This window comes from Myxine glutinosa, chromosome 2 (assembly GCF_964187855.1).
Source record: "Myxine glutinosa chromosome 2, kmMyxGlut1.1, whole genome shotgun sequence".
NCBI lineage: Eukaryota > Metazoa > Chordata > Myxini > Myxiniformes > Myxinidae > Myxine > Myxine glutinosa.
Genome location: NC_136262.1, coordinates 89,763,382 through 89,777,657, shown reverse-complemented (window position 1 = coordinate 89,777,657; position 14,276 = coordinate 89,763,382). Strand labels below are relative to the sequence as shown.

Below are 14,276 nucleotides of genomic sequence, written 5' to 3'. Positions count from 1 at the left end.
CTTTCATAGTACACAGATCTGTTCCACCTACCACCCAAAAGGCGGGGGACCTAGAGTATCAGCACCTTGTTTGGTATTAGCATCCAGAAGGTGAATTTTTCAAATCTCTACATAATAATCAAAGGAAGGCATAATCACATATACTCAAGCTATGGCTTTTTAAGGCCTTTCAAATTAATAATAGACAGAGAAACAAAGTCAGACTCAGTTACATAGCATGTCAATGTTTATATAATGCCACTAGGCCAGGGATGCAGGGAAACAAACCTGCACTTCATGGCTCTGAGAACGCACGGCAGCCTCTCTTTCTCGGATCTCCTGCTCCAAGATAGATTTCTCTCTGCCAAGCAAATCAAAATAAACACCAGTTACTGCACTGTAGTTACAAGAAGGAAGCTGGGTATTAACAATACATACATACACATACATACATAAACACACACACACACACACATATATATATATATATAATTTAAGAAACAGGAAGTAAATTCCTGCATGGGGCTCGTGTGAAAAAATTCTGACTCAACCCAGGACTCGAACCCAGGAACTCATCACTTATGTGGTGACAGCCCACTGAGCTATTGAGTCTCCGGGATATCCTCAGAGATTTCTCCCACTAACACTGCGAGCTTTATAATGGCCGATGTCTTACGTGCCTGCTCGGCAGACCCCGGATGTGAGTGTATGTATGTGTATGTAAGTGTGAAAGTGCATTGAAGATGAACTCATCTAACAAACAGATATATATATATATATATATATATATATATATATATATATATTGTTGCGGATATGAGAATTGTGTTTTTTTTATTGTGTTGTATTGTATAGTAAATTGTTGTAAATATCACCCTCTGTAAAATGTAATGATTCCTTGTAAATACCTCCGTAGTGTAAAGGTCAAAGGGCGTCCCATAATTAGTCCAAAAGCATTCACGTCAGCCAATCATAGAATACCCCTGTTCAGTAGTTTATTTCCTTATTATGTGTTTTAGGGTAAGGCTGTGTCTCCCATTAATTTAAATACTCCATTGCACCGAGTGAAATAAGAGTAGATTACCTTCATTCCCATTCCCAAAAACCTCCATTTCCCCTTTCGTCATTGCCAGGCCTCAATTGCCATTGCCAATTACATCCCCTCCAATTGCCGCCATTGACCACGAGGCAGGGTCGGAGAAGAAGGGCGTGTCTCCACCTCGTCATAGAGGGGAGGAGTGAGCCAGCCCCGAACAACCAACCGAGCACGAGGGGTTTGGTTTGAGAGGGCGGAGGAAGAGCGTTTGGGGGAGGTTCGCAAAGGTTGAGGGGCGGGGCCTATATAACCCGCCACGGGAAGCTCCCAAGGGCAGACGAGAGATGAGTCCAAGAGATGAGCTTTTACAGAGGAGAGATGAGTCCAAGAGAGGAGCTGAAAGGCTGAGCTGAGCTGCGTGGTGAGGTACAAAGGAAAGAGCTGGGTCGTCAGAGAGATGCGCTTTTACTGAGACAAGGAGCTGAGTCTGAAAAGAGAGGTCCATGACAAGAGCTGAGTTGGTCGACAGGGGTGGTCAGTGGTTGCGTTGAGTTGTCGGTGGAGAAAGAGTGGTTGGACCAAGAAAGAGAGAGGAGAGAACCTGTCACGCCAGACCCCCCACCAGCGCGTCGGCTCCGACCGTGATCCGACCCGTGATCCCGCGCACACGACAGGATCGGTGGCATCAGCGGCCGTCGAGGTCCAGCCCGACGTCCCGTGCGGGATCAAGCTCCAGCCAGCTCCGTGCCGTCCTCCCCCTCCAGCCACACACCTCCTTCCAGCCAATCCACTCTGCAATTCCCCGTGTGAGTCAGTGTCTTTGTTTGTTCTGTCCTGGGTAGGTAATTAAGCTTGTATAAGGAGTTCACTGTGTCACCTGCGTCTCATGTCCCTGTACATAATCGTGACTGCTCCTTTTTGCTTGTGTGTGTAAATAATAAATCCCATTACTCTTCTGTACGTCTTCTTCCTCTTTGCATTCAGTCGCTTTAGAGTTTTCCCGATTGAGTAGCTGTGGCGCGATACGGCCAACGTTCAGGGTGAATCGGGTTTTAGTCGGGGAAGAACTGTTCGGCCGCGGTTACACCACCGCTCGGTAAAAATAACATCTAATCCGCGGACCGTAACAATATATATATATATATATATATATATATATATATATATATATATATATATATATGTCATTATGCTAAAATAGAATACATATATATACACAAAGAATTAAGTTAAGCACCCCCCCCGTTTTTTTACAACCTCGCACATTACAAGTTTGTTGTCGTCAAAACAGTGTAATATACCCATGATATTGCTATATTTTCTGGAGAAGTGATATTATGGTCACATAAAAACATAACAATCATGCCGTTTTCAATATTTTATTCTGAATAATTTAAGGTGAAATTTTTTGGGAATTTTAGGCATATTTTCACCTCAATTTAAGTATGGAGCTATAGGTCCGTCACGGACAGTGTGGATGACGTTTATGTTTTCTAACGTACAGTCATTGTTCTGAGAAGACCTCTAGCGATCTTTGCGTCAATAACGTGTGTAGGACCCACGTGATCGGATCACTGACTCAACCAATCACTTTTTTTCACTTTGATCACTCAATTTCATCAATGGATAATTGCTAATGTCATACCAATCATTATTTGATCTCACATACCTTAGAATATATGCCAATGTATACATATACACAAAGAATATATATTAGGGGGTGCTTACCTTAATTCGTTGTGTAGGGGTGCTTAACTTAATTCTTTGTGTATATATATATATATATATATATATACTCAAAGGCAAAAGTTATTGTGACACACAAACAACAAACAGAATCAGTGTTAAATTTTTACTGCCGCGGATGAAATGTTATTACATGGAAAGACAAATGTTTCAAGGTATGGTAACGATCAACAGTCCATAAGAACAGTGCACCTTGCATATGCAAATGAGCCACAACACAAGAGGGGGTTCACAAGCAAGTTCACACAGTCAGTAGCGAGTGTGTCCACCTTGTGCATTGATGCAGGCCTGGCACCTCCGCCTCATTGAGGCCACTAAACGTCGATGAAAGTCCTTGGGAAGATCATTCCATATCCGAGGAAGGATTTGGCGGAGTTCCTGCAGCGTTTTTGGAGGATTCGGATGACGTCGTAAACGTCGCTCCATTTCATCCCAGACGTGTTCAATGGGTGACAAATCAGGGGATCTTGCAGGCCAGGGTAACACATTAACATTGTTCTGATTAAGATACTGCTGTACAACTCGAGCAACGTGTGGTCTGGCGTTATCATGTTGAAACGTCACTCTAGGGCCGTTCTGTTGCAAAAACGGTAAAGCGGCCATTTGCAAAATCTCGTCTCGGTACCTCACAGCATTCAAGTTCCCCTCAATCACAATCATTGGCGTTCTTGCTGCAGCTGTTATCCCACCCCAGATCATAACGCCCCCACCTCCAAAACGATCCCCTTCCAGAACACATGGCCTGATGTAACTTTCATCTGTGCACCTGTAGACACGTGTCCTACCGTCAGCTCGGTGAAGCTGTGCCAAATGGTGTTTCTATGGACGTTGAATCGACGAGCAACATCACGCTGCGAGGTACCAGACTGAAGCATACCTATAGCTCTCCATCTGTCATTTTCCCCAAGGCGTGGCATGTCGAACTTGTTCCAGAACGATGAATAGAGGTGTTTTTCTGACTTCTGCACTTCTTAAGACTGCATTGAGTGGAAATGATAAGCGTCTGGTTGTCTGGCCTTTTAAAGTGAACATTGCTGGCCATTTTTCTCGAATATGTCATGCTTCTTGCAAATTTCGTGCAATTCGAACAACAACTGCTTGGTTGCGTTTCTTCGACCATTTTAACACACTCTTTCTCTGGTTCAAATCCAAAAATTCATTCACAAGATTACCAATGAAAAAATTCCATGTCACAATAACTTTTGCCTCTGAGTATATATATATATATATATATATATATATATATATATATATATATATATATATATATATATATACATATATATATATACATATATATATACATATACATATATACATATACATATATATATATATATATATATATATATATATATATATATTGTTACGGATCGCGGTTTAGATGTTACTTTGGGCCGAGCGGATGGTCCAACCGCGACCGTTACAGGATCCCCAATTGGCCCGATTCCACCCGACGTTGACCAGATCGCACCACAGATATTCAATCGGGAAACCTCTAAAGCGACCGAAAGAGAAGGAAAAAGAGAAGAAGACAGAGTACGGAGGAAGAACAGATTTATTATACACACACAAGCAATAAGGAGCAATCAAGTTTATTTACAACACATAAGACGCAGGTGACACAGTGCAAATACTAGCTTATACAGACTTAATTAACCCAGGGACAAGACACACAGAACAAACTCACGTACACAAGAAGGGTGGAGGAAAGGAATGAATGCTGGAAGGAGGAATGGGAAGGTTCAGCTGGGGCAGATGGTTCGGGCTTGATCCCGCACGGGACGTCGGCTGGACCTCGACGGCCACCGATGCCACCGCTATCTGGTCCCCGCGGGGTAACGGGTTGAAGCTGCCTGGTGGAGTCAACGCTGCTTGTGGAGCCAAAGCTGCTTCTCTGGCTCACCTCAGGGCGCGTCTGCCGTCTCGGGCGCAACTGCTGGTAATTGACCTTGAACCTTCTCTCTCTTGGCCCTGGTGTCTCCTCACCACCGACAACTCAACGCAACCAACGCAACCACTGACCACTCAACGCCACCACTTCTCACCACCGACTTCTTACCGCAACCAACGCAACCACTGACCCTCCACTAACGACCAACTCACGACTCTTGCGTGCGCGCCTTTTATAGCGCCTCCGGCGATTAAGCCGCCGGCCTTCAGGACACGCCCATCGGTGTGCTCACCTCGGCCCTGGTTGGTCATGCGACCCTCTGGCTCCGCCCTTGATGACGACGGGCGGGCACGCCTTTCTTCTCCGACCCGAGCGCTTGTTCAATGGTGGTTTTGGAGGGGAGGTAATTGGCAATCGAGGCTCGGCAATGACGAAAGGGGATGTGAAGGAAATGGAGATTTTGGGGATGGGAATGAAAGGGGATCTATTCTCTTTCAGTGGTGCAATGGAGTACTTCAATTAATGGGAGACACAGCCTTACTCTAAAACACAGAATAAGAGATAACTATCAAACAGGGGTATTCTATTATTTGGCTGACGTGTATGCTTGTGGACTAATTATGGGATGCCCTTTCACCTTTACACAGCTCCGGAGGTAGGGGGGCGCAGAATAAACAATAATAATAATAATAATAAAGCACACAATCAAAAAAATATACAGTCCTCATATCCGCAACACTGCACCCTCCTCCTCTTAGGCACGCCCCGGGCCTACAACTTTTATTTAGTGTGACACGTAGGTGTAGTTCCCTCTACTTTTAAGCTGACCCTGAGTGCGACAGTTTTAAAACATAAATAAATGTGTCCCGCTGCTCCATTGCACCCTGCCTAACAGACTTACGCCCACAGTTAACCGAATTGCGGAATGGTCTTCAAACTATACACTGACGGTGGGGAGCATTATTTACAATGACGCTATTTTTATTTACCAAACTAACCCAGGACCTGTGATTGTTCTTTCTGGGGGGGAGACAGTCTGCTCTGCATCAATGCACCATTAAAGCACCCAAAAACGCACCAAAGCACCCTCAAGCACCAATCGGTGCACAGTCATCACTGTTCATCAATGTTCAACAATACATGTTCAATAAAAATAAAATCAACAACCCCTAACCCTGCAGGTGATCTCTTGCTCTTCGGCTCCCTCTGCTGGTTATTATTATTTCTTCCAGTTGTTGTCTTTCTTTCATGTTCTTACTGGCGGCCTATTTGTATTAAAACTTGCACCCAATGTGTCCTTTTTATTTTAGTTTATTTATGGCCTACAGGGGCCGACTAGTGTGGTTCACCTGTGGGGCATCGGTGCCCTGTGGCCAAGGTCCGCCAGCAAGATTTCGGGCCCTCATGGCCGGTTCCAGCAGAGGGGCCATGCCCCAACCCATGGGGTCCATAAGTGGTGCTCGGCCACAGGCATGTGGTCCATAATGTGGTGCATCGATGCAGACAGCTGGTTCTGGGAATTTCGGGCGCACAATGGCCGAGCCACGCACGCTCCCCTCGGCGCCCCATGGCGCACAGGTCATGTGGGAGACAAAAAGAGACAATTGAGCGAGGGGTAAGGTCACAAGGGTACACATCAATAAGGCAATGCAAGGCGAAATGCGTACGGAGGGCGAAGTGAGAAAGCTCGTCCCTACCGTACGTCACCCCCCTGTCACCTACACTACCCTTGCCCTTACCCCATATGTACAAAAATCTACACATTACCAATCCGTCGCTACTGTCACGTCTCCCCATATTTCCTCTATACCAAATTCGTCACCACAATCCCTCTACTTCAAAATTTGCCATCACCAAATTCAGCATCAATCCTCATAAGGAGGAAGAGATGGAACATCAAGCACAATGTCACACCCACGTCATGATGCGTCTCACAATCCAAACATTTGCATCATAAAAAATAATCCAAACATGGCATGGTGTGGAGTACCTGTCACCTCAGGCGAGTGGATGCAGATGGTGCGAGGAGACTTCATCCTAACTACTTTCTAAATGACATTAACACACTTTACACTACCCGGGGTCTCTCCCTGCCAATCCATTGGCCAACTTACACTATGGGTTCTAAAAACCAATTCCCATTGACCAAACTGTGGTGCTTCTCAATTTGGGGTCTCACTCCCCCGATTCATCTCCCGGTGCCCTCGCACAATTTCTGGGCTGCGACGTGTAGCTCTCCCAGCAGGTCTACCCACCTGCACACCTCCACCACTGCAGTTGCCACCCGAGCTTACCTAGCTCCTCACCCTAACCTAACTAACTGGGGAAGGCCCCTCCTGGCTCTGTCACCCCTCGGTGCCCTCTGGCACTGGGCTACCCGGGTCCGTCCTCCGGATCCTCGGGCCCCATCCACAACAACTCTACCGGCTCCCAGAGCCCACCTGCAGCCTCACCTGGCCGACATCCTCACAGTGGTGGAGTGCCCAACCAACTACACACACTAACAGGCTACACGCCCAGCCATTTCCACAACACTAATGCACCCATCCAAAGACCATTCTTTCACCCGCACCACAGATGCCAATATCCAACCACAATTTACCTGTACCCTCTACCTAACACTTACACTACCCGCCCCGGGTATCCGTGATGGGGGTCCACTCTTCCCCCATTCACACCTTCGCACCATCCACTCCACTCCACAATTTCCACCATACTCACTCCACGACCATCCATTCCAATACTCCATTTATTCCACACAGCCACATACACCTGTTGTTGCACACCTGTGCAATCACCTAGTGCCACCTGCACCCTCCTCCTCTTCCTGGACCATTTGGTCAACACAACACGCAATCACCACTACTCCCTCATACACTGCTCCATTCACCTGTTCAGTTGCACACCTGTGCAATCACACCTGTTCAATCACCCCTGTTCAATCTTCAAACACACGGCATCATCTCAGCTAACTACTCCCCTCTGAAACTTGCGCTTCCCAGTCGTCCCTTTAAACTATTGCGCTCCCACGTCATTATTATCCACACTAATCTACCTGCGTCCCCACTACAGGTATCAGTCACTAACTAATCTTAACGTCACCTAATGTCATCTTCGCTAGATCCCTACACACGATATATCCTAACCCACCCGGGCTAGTTTTCACTGCCATCAACCCCATAATCTATAGCGCATTTGCCCCACTATCAATTTTGCACACCTAAATCCAACCAATCAAAAATTCTGCCAATCATCTGCCAATCATCAAATTTCGCCTTTTTCTAATTTTGGGTCCAAAACACTAACCTCATCACCCGTCTACTTATTAGATCCTCTCGGTGCGCCAATTCCCTTCTAAAGCTCGGCTTCGTACAGCCGAGCAATGAACGCGGGTTCTTTGGTGCCGGCGGCTGGATGCGTCCGGCACTCGGTGCAGGGACGGGGGCTTACCCGGGCCGAGATCCCACGCACCACCTCGGCGTGGAGCCATCCAATGTTCCGATCTCGACCTGCCGGCACGTCTCAATAAAAAGTGGTCGCCATGACGACCCTTCCTATCGGGCTGCCCGCTCCGCCTAGTGGAGCCCGGACGCGGCCGTTCCAAGCGAGGCCCAGCGTGGATCGCGTACGGCGGTCCTTTCGAACCCGCCGCGGCTCGGATCCCCGCTGGTTCTCGCGGCACGCGAAGCCCGGCACGCACCGAGGGCCCGATTCGGCTATAAGTCGCTCTAACCGCTAACCCGGTTACCGTCGATGCCTCACCTGGATTCTTACACGCATACGCTACCCCTTTCTTGCTCATACCTCCAGCTGTTCCCATGCTCCTTGTACCTTTCCTTTCACACCTCGGTACACTCATTCCACTCCCAGACTTGGTCACACACCTGACCACCGAACACCTTGGCACACATTCGTCGCTCGCACACCTCACCAACACACCTCTTCGCGCCCCTTCCTCGGTCACCTCCTCTGTGACCATCACAGGTGTGCTTTCACTCGCACACCCAACCACGTGCCTCACGACCAGCTCAAGTGTGCATTCCCACACACGCTCTACCATTCCAGGTGTGCATCCTTCCATTCCAGGTGTACATCCTCGCTCACCTGTCACAACCAACTCACGCTCCGTGCCACTCTCACTACTCTCACCACCACTCTTGACAACGCACTCACCCTTACTCTCGACAGCGCACTCTTTCCCCAGGCACCTGTCCGTTACACACCTTTCTCGCGCACACTCTTGCGCACACTCTCCCGTTACACCCTCTGTAACACTCACCACAGGTGTACACTCTCTCGTTACTTCCTCTGTAACACTCACCACAGGCGTGCATTCTCCCTTACTCTTGACAGCATGCGCTTTCCCCATGCACCCGTCCGTACACACCTTTCTCGCGCATCCTCTTGCGCACACTTTTTCGTTACTTCCTCCGTAACACTCACCACACCGCGCTTCCATGTGCTCCCTCACACACGCGCTACTACCGACTCACTCTCGACAGCACACTCACTGGTCGGCGCGCACTTTTTACTCACACACCCCATGGTCGGACATTCTCGCACACCTCTTTTTTCGCACACCAGACCTGTCGCACACTTCACCAACGGCCTTTCACGAACACCCGGATCCAAACCAATCCCCAAGCCGACTGAAGCTTTCCTCACATCATGTACATTTCCGATTATATCGCCACTCACCTTGGCACCTCGTCTCCGCACCTCCTTTGCCACCTGCAAACTTTTTATTTGGTTAGTGAGCATCACATCATGAGTTGAGCACCGACCTTGCACATATTCCATCACCTCCTCCTGGATTTCTCTTTTAGTTTCTGTCCGTCCCTTCTTAATTTCACTCACCTCTTCTTCCACTTCCTCTAATTTTCGCTTCACCTCTTTTATTTCTCGGTGCGTCTCCTCAAGTTCGTCCTCTAAGGCTACCGTGACCGTCTCTATGTGCATCCTCACCTGCCGGTCCTTTGTCTCCATTATCTCTGTCACCTCGTCCACCCTCATTGTCAGTCCCTCACGTACCATCTGACATTCCCTCTGTGTCGCTATTAAGTCATTTTTAATTTCTTTTTGTGTCGCCTTTAACCCTCCGAGTACTGCAGTGTTCCTTTGAACCTGCTCCACTAACTCCGTCTGTCCCTCCGTCAGCTGTTCCACCTCCTCTGTCAGACCCTTTATTCCCCCTTGTAACTTCGCCGTATTATTCCTCACCTCCTTCTCCATACGCTTCTCACCTCGCTTTACCTCCTCGCGTAGCCCCGAAACCTCCTCACTCACACCTCTTCTGATCGCCTCTCCCATCACTTGCATCTCCTGCCCAGATGCCACCCTCATCTGCTCCATTTCCTCCCTGTGAGCATCCAATTTAGTTTCTACCCCCATTCTGACCCCCTCTATCTGCTGCCCAATTTTTTTAACTTCCCTTTCCGCTTGGTCCCTCATGTCCCTCAATTTGCCTTCCATACTGTTTTCTAACCCCTCTAACCCCTTTTTCACCTCTTTTATCCCATTGTCTAACCCCTCAAATTTCTTGTCTAATCCCTCACCGGTACCCCTCGCTTCGTCCCTCATTGCCCCCATTTGGCCCTCTAATCGCTCACTATCAGCCCTCGCTTCGTCCCTTATTCGCTCACTATCAGCCCTCGCTTCATCCCTCATTGCTCCAATTTGGTCTCCCAGCCCCCTGTTCTCTTCCATGAGAACCCGCATTTGCAGCATGAATAGGCCCCAATCCATCTGCGGCGCTGCTATGGTCGCGGGCGCGGCTAGATTTGGTGCCGCTGTGACCGCGTGCGCAAAGGCGCCATTTTGCGCGCCTGATACCTCGTGCGCGAGGACGCCATTTTGTGCGTCTGATACACCCTCAACCACCTCATTGCTCTCCTCCTCCCTTTCTTCCCCTAAGTCCTGGGTTACCCCTAACCCGTCTATCTCCCCCACCGACATCCGATCGCCTTGATTGTCCATGGCGCGATCTCAAAATTCGGGTTTTATAAAACAAAATAAATTTCGGCAGCTTGTAATTTTGAGCGCGTTAAGCGCGCTTCGGGTCCGTATCTCACTCCCAGACACCAATTGTTACGGATCGCGGTTTAGATGTTACTTTGGGCCGAGCGGATGGTCCAACCGCGACCGTTACAGGATCCCCAATTGGCCCGATTCCACCCGACGTTGACCAGATCGCACCACAGATATTCAATCGGGAAACCTCTAAAGCGACCGAAAGAGAAGGAAAAAGAGAAGAAGACAGAGTACGGAGGAAGAACAGATTTATTATACACACACAAGCAATAAGGAGCAATCAAGTTTATTTACAACACATAAGACGCAGGTGACACAGTGCAAATACTAGCTTATACAGACTTAATTAACCCAGGGACAAGACACACAGAACAAACTCACGTACACAAGAAGGGTGGAGGAAAGGAATGAATGCTGGAAGGAAGAATGGGAAGGTTCAGCTGGGGCAGATGGTTCGGGCTTGAACCCGCACGGGACGTCGGCTGGACCTCGACGGCCACCGATGCCACTGCTATCTGGTCCCCGCGGGGTAACGGGTTGAAGCTGCCTGGTGGAGTCAACGCTGCTTGTGGAGCCAAAGCTGCTTCTCTGGCTCACCTCAGGGCGCGTCTGCCGTCTCGGGCGCAACTGCTGGTAATTGACCTTGAACCTTCTCTCTCTTGGCCCTGGTGTCTCCTCACCACCGACAACTCAACGCAACCAACGCAACCACTGACCACTCAACGCCACCACTTCTCACCACCGACTTCTTACCGCAACCAACGCAACCACTGACCCTCCACTGACGACCAACTCACGACTCTTGCGTGCGCGCCTTTTATAGCGCCTCCGGCGATTAAGCCGCCGGCCTTCAGGACACGCCCATCGGTGTGCTCACCTCGGCCCTGGTTGGTCATGCGACCCTCTGGCTCCGCCCTTGATGACGACGGGCGGGCACGCCTTTCTTCTCCGACCCGAGCGCTTGTTCAATGGTGGTTTTGGAGGGGAGGTAATTGGCAATCGAGGCTCGGCAATGACGAAAGGGGATGTGAAAGGAAATGGAGATTTTGGGGATGGGAATAAAAGGGGATCTATTCTCTTTCACTGGTGCAATGGAGTACTTCAATTAATGGGAGACACAGCCTTACTCTAAAACACAGAATAAGAGATAACTATCAAACAGGGGTATTCTATTATTTGGCTGACGTGTATGCTTGTGGACTAATTATGGGATGCCCTTTCACCTTTACACAGCTCCGGAGGTAGGGGGGGCAGAATAAACAATAATAATAATAATAATAAAGCACACAATCAAAAAAATATACAGTCCTCATATCCGCAACAATATATATATATATATATATATATATATATATATATATATATATATATATATACAAGTAGTGTGTTCAAAAAGTATCCGACCTTTATTTTTCGTGCGTAAAAAAAAAGAAGCTAGGGAGGCGTTGATTGGTGCATGTATGTAGGCGATCCTAATGCACACGCGTGAATTTTTTCCCACCTGCAGAAGCTGTCATTCGACGGCAGACCGCCGATGAGTGAGGACATGTAAGTGAGCGCCGTCGGATTTTCGGTTTTGACAAAATGACGGAAAAACTTGAACAACGCTACTGCATCAAATTTTGTGTTTTTTGGCCTCGGGGATGTTGGATGCTTCCATTGTGATGACTGCAACTTGGTTTCTGGGTCGTACCCATAAACCCAGGACTCATCGCCAGTGATTACTGTGTTGAGGAAGCTGGGATCGCTGTTCACAGTCTCCAGCATGTCCTGTGCGATCTCCAAACGGAGTTGCTTCTGCTCAATCGTTAGCAGCTTTGGTACGAACTTCGCTGAGATTCTCCTGAAGCCCAACTCCTCCTTCATAATGGAATGAACAGTGTTGAATCTTGCGGATCGTTTCCACTTGGGAATCGCCAAGCTTTACACAAAATTTGATGCAGTAGCGTTGTTCAAGTTTTTCCGTCATTTTGTCAAAAACGAAAATCCGACGGCGCTCACTTACATGTCCTCACTCATCGGCGGTCTGCCGTCGAATGACAGCTTCTGCAGGTGGGAAAATATTCATGCGTGTGCATTAGGATCGCCTACATACGTGCACCAATCAACGCCTCCCTAGCTTCTTTTTTTTTACGCATGAAAAATAAAGGTCGGATACTTTTTGAACACAGTAGTATATATATATATATATATATATTGTTGCGGATATGAGGAGGGTATTTTTTTTGATTGTGTGTATTATTAATATTGGTTATTCTGCGCCTCCTGCCTCCGGAGCTGTGTAAAGGTCAAAGGGCGTCCCATTAATTAGTCCATAGAGCACCCACACCACAGCCAATCATAGAATACCCCTGTTCAATAGTTATATCTTATTATGTGTTTTAGGGTAAGGCTGTGTCCCCCATTAATTGAAATACTCCATTGCACCAGTGAAAGAGATAGATTCCCTTCATTCCCATTCCCAGAAACCTCCATTCCCCCTTTCGTCGATTGGAAACTACCTCCGCTCCAACAATTGCCGCCATTGGCCACGAGGCAGGGTTGGGGAAGAAAGGTGGGTCCCCACCTCGTCATAGAGGGGAGGAGTGAGTCAGCCCCACTCAACCAACCACGAACAAGGGGTTGGACTTGGAGAGGGTGTGGAAAGAAACATCGAGGAGGTTCGCGAAGGTTGAGGGGCGGGGCCTATATAACCCACGGCAGGGCGTTTCCAAAAGGAGATGGGCTTTTACAGGGAGACGAGAGGAGGTCCAAAGAGATGAGCTTTTACAGAGAGACGAGAGGGAGTGCAAGAGTTGAGTCCGAAAGAAGTCCAGGGTTGAACTGCAGCTCAAGCCACTGAAACTGCATTTACTGCAGCTGGAGCCACTGAAACTGCATTTACTGCAGCTGGAGCCACCGAAACTGCAGCCACAGCAGCGTGAGGCCTGGACGGCAGTTTGGAGCAGGGCCGCGAAGGGGCGGCGGCTGCCCAACGAGTCGATCGGTTGCAGGACCAGTTGGACCTCCCTATCCCGCAAGCCATCCATCTCCCGCCAGTCCTATCATCATTCCCCGCGTGAGTCTGTCCTTGTTTGTTCTGTCCCTGGGTTAATTAAGACTGTAGGTAAGCTAGCGTTGCACTGTGTATCTAATCTCGTCTGTAAATAAATGTGACTGCTTTCTTCCTACTTATATGTGTAAATAATAAATCCAATTCCTCTTCTGTACGTCTTCTTCCTCTTTGTATTCGGTCGCTTTAGAGTTTTCCCGATTGAATAGCGGTGGCGCGATCCTGCCAAAGTTTGGGGCAAATCAGGTATTAGTCGGGGAATAACTGTTCGGTCGCGGTTACACCACCGCTCGGTCAAAATAACATCTTTAACCGCGTCCGTAACAATATATATATATATATATATATATATATATATATATATATATATATATATATATATATTATATCTATATTATAATAGCCGTAGATGATTCTGTCTGTCTGTCTGTTGGGCGTCTGTCTGGGGTGTGGCTTACTTGGTTTGCAGAGTAGCTCCACCCATAGCTCCACCCATTCTGGGAGAGGCTTCGCTTCATATAAACAAATATCCACCATTT

General features: G+C 48.0%; 1 protein-coding gene across 2 annotated transcripts in view; it reads right to left on the bottom strand.

The window, feature by feature from the left end:
- The window catches only part of LOC137421594 (uncharacterized), a 152,513-nt gene that overhangs the window by 57,306 nt on the left and 80,931 nt on the right, over positions 1–14,276 (bottom strand). For both annotated transcript variants that reach the window (XM_068107802.2, XM_068107803.2), the window contains one exon: positions 268–340. In XM_068107802.2, the coding sequence (XP_067963903.1) occupies positions 268–340 (73 nt within the window). The remainder of the gene's footprint in view (positions 1–267; positions 341–14,276) is intronic.